The sequence below is a fragment of the Anticarsia gemmatalis genome, chromosome 16 (genome assembly GCF_050436995.1).
Source record: "Anticarsia gemmatalis isolate Benzon Research Colony breed Stoneville strain chromosome 16, ilAntGemm2 primary, whole genome shotgun sequence".
Lineage (NCBI taxonomy): Eukaryota > Metazoa > Arthropoda > Insecta > Lepidoptera > Erebidae > Anticarsia > Anticarsia gemmatalis.
Window position 1 is genome coordinate 9411 of NC_134760.1, and position 3695 is coordinate 13105.

At 49.5% G+C, this 3695-nt stretch overlaps 1 protein-coding gene across 1 annotated transcript; it reads left to right on the forward strand.

Annotated features, from left to right (window-relative positions):
* Positions 1 to 639: 639 nt before the first annotated feature.
* Positions 640 to 3695, forward strand: LOC142979598 (membrane-bound alkaline phosphatase-like). Its single transcript, XM_076124627.1, has 5 exons — positions 640 to 1360; positions 1870 to 2062; positions 2127 to 2299; positions 2521 to 3169; positions 3367 to 3695. The coding sequence occupies exons 1-5, from the start codon at positions 932 to 934 to the stop codon at positions 3693 to 3695; spliced, it is 1773 nt and encodes a 590-aa protein (XP_075980742.1). The 5' UTR covers positions 640 to 931.

Genomic DNA, 3695 nt, shown 5'->3' on the forward strand with positions numbered 1-3695 from the left:
TTAATTTCATTTCGGGGGAATGTTTTATGATTTCAGGGAAATGAAAAAAGATTTAAGGGAGATGAAATAACATTACCGGGAGATGAAATACGATTTCAGGGAGGTGTTATAAAATTTCAGAAAGTTAGAATATTATTTCAGGTAGATGAAATGAGATTTCAGGGAGATAAAATCAGATTTCAGGGAGATGAAATGAGATTTCAGGGAGATGTTATGTAATTTCTTCATTTCATATAATTCGTTTCGTTTATTTCGTTTTTCATTCACTCATTTAATTTCATTAATTCATTCATTTCGTTAATTTCGTTCATTCACTTTGTTCATTCATTTCGTTCGTTCATTTCGTTCGCTCATTTCATTTGTTCATATCGTTCGTTCATTTTGCTCGTTCATTTCGTTCGTTCATTTCGTTCGCTCATTTCGTTTGTTAATTTCGTTCGTTCATTCATTTCGTTCATTCACTTTGTTCATTCGTTTCGTTCGTTCGTTTCGTTCGTTCATTTCTTTCGTTCTTTTCGTTCGTTCATTTCGTTTGTTAATTTCGTTCGTTCATTTCGTTCATTCATTTCGTTCATTCATTTCATTAATTTAGACCATTCATTCCATTTATTCAGTCATTGTTTTATATGGATACGATTGCGGATGCGAATAGGGATTCGTAATTGTGTCGATTATTTCAGTTATTTGATTCCCTTATTTTATTTCATTAATTGCTATCTTTTTTATCGTGGGTGGGTCCGCGACTCCTCTCTGGATGGTCACAGAAAGCAAGCCAGGCTCGCTTCAAGGTGTCCTGCGGACCTTATTATTTTTAAAAGTGAAGCTGTACCTACGGATCCAGTAGGCCTGTCGCCTACGTGTCTTTAAACGTCATTCAGTTGGTCGCGATTATTGCAAGTGTTAGTCACGTTACGTAATTAGAAATAGCCACATGTTTGTTCCTGTGGCTTCACGAGTCATGGATGCAAGAGCAAAATTAAGGAGTGTTGTCCAAGTTGACGGCGGCGTAAAGTTGAGTGCGATGAGGTTGGTGGTGGCGGTGGTGTGTGCGGCGAGCTGTACGGGCAGCGCGCGCGCCGACCAGTACCACCCGCCGGAGACCATGGTCCGCTCCGGGCCGCCCAACAGTCGCGAGACCAGCGCCGATTACTGGTTCGAGGAAGCGCAGAAGGGCATCGCAGCACGGCTCAGTCAGCCGCAGAGTGCTGACGTGGCGCGGAATGTGATTCTGTTCTTGGGCGATGGGATGTCTCTTTCAACGATCGTCGCCAGTCGGATCCACTACGGCCAAAAACAAGGTGCCACAGGAGAAGAAGCCAGCCTTTCTTTTGAATCTTTCCCTACGACGGGTTTGTCCAAGGTACCATGTTATTACATGACCATCACCTAATGATAAATAGGGAGACTGGACACTAGCTACATAAAGGTCTATGCCCAATATACAGTAGCATACAAAAAAAAAATATACCACACGTATTTGTCAGAGGCAAATATTTTACCGGTGACAGACTGGTGAGCATGGCCGTTTTATACTCGTTCTAGAAGCGTTGCACTGCCAGTCAGTTCGTTAGTCACGAGCGTATTGAAAAAAATCCTAACGTGTCATATACGGTCATCAAACAGATTACATACGTGCGCAATATACTGGCTACATACGGGTTGTAAACGAGCCCGACACGTTCTTAGCACGGTCAGGGTAAGTTACGAGATGCTAAAGTATCGATATCGTTACTTAGCCACGAGCTCGTATAACCCGATTCTGAACAATCGGAACCATCGAGTATCGAGAGTTTTGGTTATGCGATTGGCAACGCAACAACCGATACGTTGGAAATAAAAGTAAATAAAAAATTATATGTGTATTTTCAGACGTACTGCACAAACGCTCAAGTGCCTGACTCTGCATGCACGGCCACGGCATATTTGTGTGGTGTGAAAACAAATCAGGGTTTCATCGGAGTGAGAGCGTCAATAAAGCGGGGAGATTGTAAGAGTGCGCAGGAGTCGGCCAACCAGCTGAGCTCCATCGCGGAGTGGATGATCGAGGACGGCCGCGACGTGGGTGAGTGCCGCCACTGCACACACACTGCTGCACTGAGCCGGTCTGAGCTATGGTTGCGCCGCAGGTGTGGTGACGTCGGCGCGGGTGACGCACGCGTCGCCGGCGGGAGTGTACGCCAAAGTGCCGGAGCGGCGCTGGGAGGACGACGCCCACGTCGTCAGATCCGGCGTGGACCCGAGCACGTGCCCCGACATCGCTTATCAACTCGTACATATGCACCCTGGAAATAAGATTAAGGTCTGTATGCGGCTCTAACGTCATATCCATGCTGCGTCGTCGTCGTGTCAGCTAAGTGAATATAGTTTTCAACAAAACAAATCAAATTCATATCTTGCTCAAATTGCTAACTAAAACAAATATATATTTTATTTATAATATTTGGAAAGACATACAGTTTGTAGTGGTTCTGTTGCCACGCTTCATCTAGCACTATACTGAATACATATATTTCCGTGCAGGTTATTTTAGGTGGTGGCAGAAGCAAGTTCTTGCCCAGTACTGTTGTAGAGGAAGACGGAACTCGAGGACTTCGAACAGACAATCGGAATTTAATCAAGGATTGGGAAGATAGTAAAGTCAACAGTACTTACAAGGTTATCCGGAACCGCGACGAACTAATGCAGGTTAATCAAGATCCGCCGGAATATTTGTTGGGTTTGTTCAACGGCAGCCATTTGAGATATAACTTGGATGCAGATAAAAATGTCGATCCGACCCTCGCAGAGCTCACGGAGACCGCTATCAAAGCGCTGAGCCGCAACAAGCGCGGGTACTTCTTGTTCGTGGAGGGCGGGCGCATCGACCACGGCCACCACGTCAACATGGCGCGCCTGGCGCTCGACGAGACGCTGCAGCTCAGCGAGGCCGTGGCGCGCGCCCGGCGGCTGGTGTCGGAGCGCGACACGCTCGTCGTGGTCACGGCGGACCATTCGCACGTCATGACCTTCAACGGGTACCCGCCGCGCGGCCACGACATCCTCGGCAGCACGGGCGCGGCCAACGACAGCCAAGGCGTGCCCTACATGACGCTGTCGTACGCCACGGGCCCGGGCTGGCGTCGCCACGTGGCGGGGAAGAGACCGAACGTTCTGCTCGACAAGAACTATGGTGAGTATGTTCTCTGTTCCACCAGAGAGGATCAGTCGCAGGGTCGAAGCCGACGCTCCGGCAGCCTGTCATTTTGAACTTAATCAAACGATGAGAGAGACGATACCCGTCGTCCAGTCAATAGTACTAGTGAAGTGATACCGGTAGAGCGGTTTATAATGTATATGTATGTATATGATGTCCCGGTTCGTTGGCAGGTTCGCTGCGGTGGCGGTCGCACACGGACATACCGACGCGCGCCGAGACGCACAGCGGCGAGGACGCGGTGGTGTTCGCGAGCGGGCCGCGCCACGAGATGTTCGCCGGCGTGTACGAGCAGAGCCAGCTGCCGCACCGCATGGCGTACGCGGCGTGCGTGGGGCGCGGCGCGCGCGCCTGCCCCGCGGGGCTGTCGGCGCCGGCGGGGGTCCGCGCCGCCGCGCGCCGCCTCGCCGCCGCCGCCGCCGCTCTCGCATCGTCGGCTGTAGCGGCAGTCGCGCTACCTATGCTACGTCATACCTTATTATTATCTAAGTTGTCATTTTAG

Bases quoted from the DNA above. Each gene is read 5' to 3' on its own strand.
- LOC142979598 (XM_076124627.1), top strand. From the start codon at position 932: ATGTTTGTTCCTGTGGCTTCACGAGTCATGGATGCAAGAGCAAAATTA. The intron at 1,361-1,869 runs GTACCATGTTAT...GTGTATTTTCAG, and splicing joins CTACGACGGGTTTGTCCAAG to ACGTACTGCACAAACGCTCA. The intron at 2,300-2,520 runs GTCTGTATGCGG...ATTTCCGTGCAG, and splicing joins ACCCTGGAAATAAGATTAAG to GTTATTTTAGGTGGTGGCAG.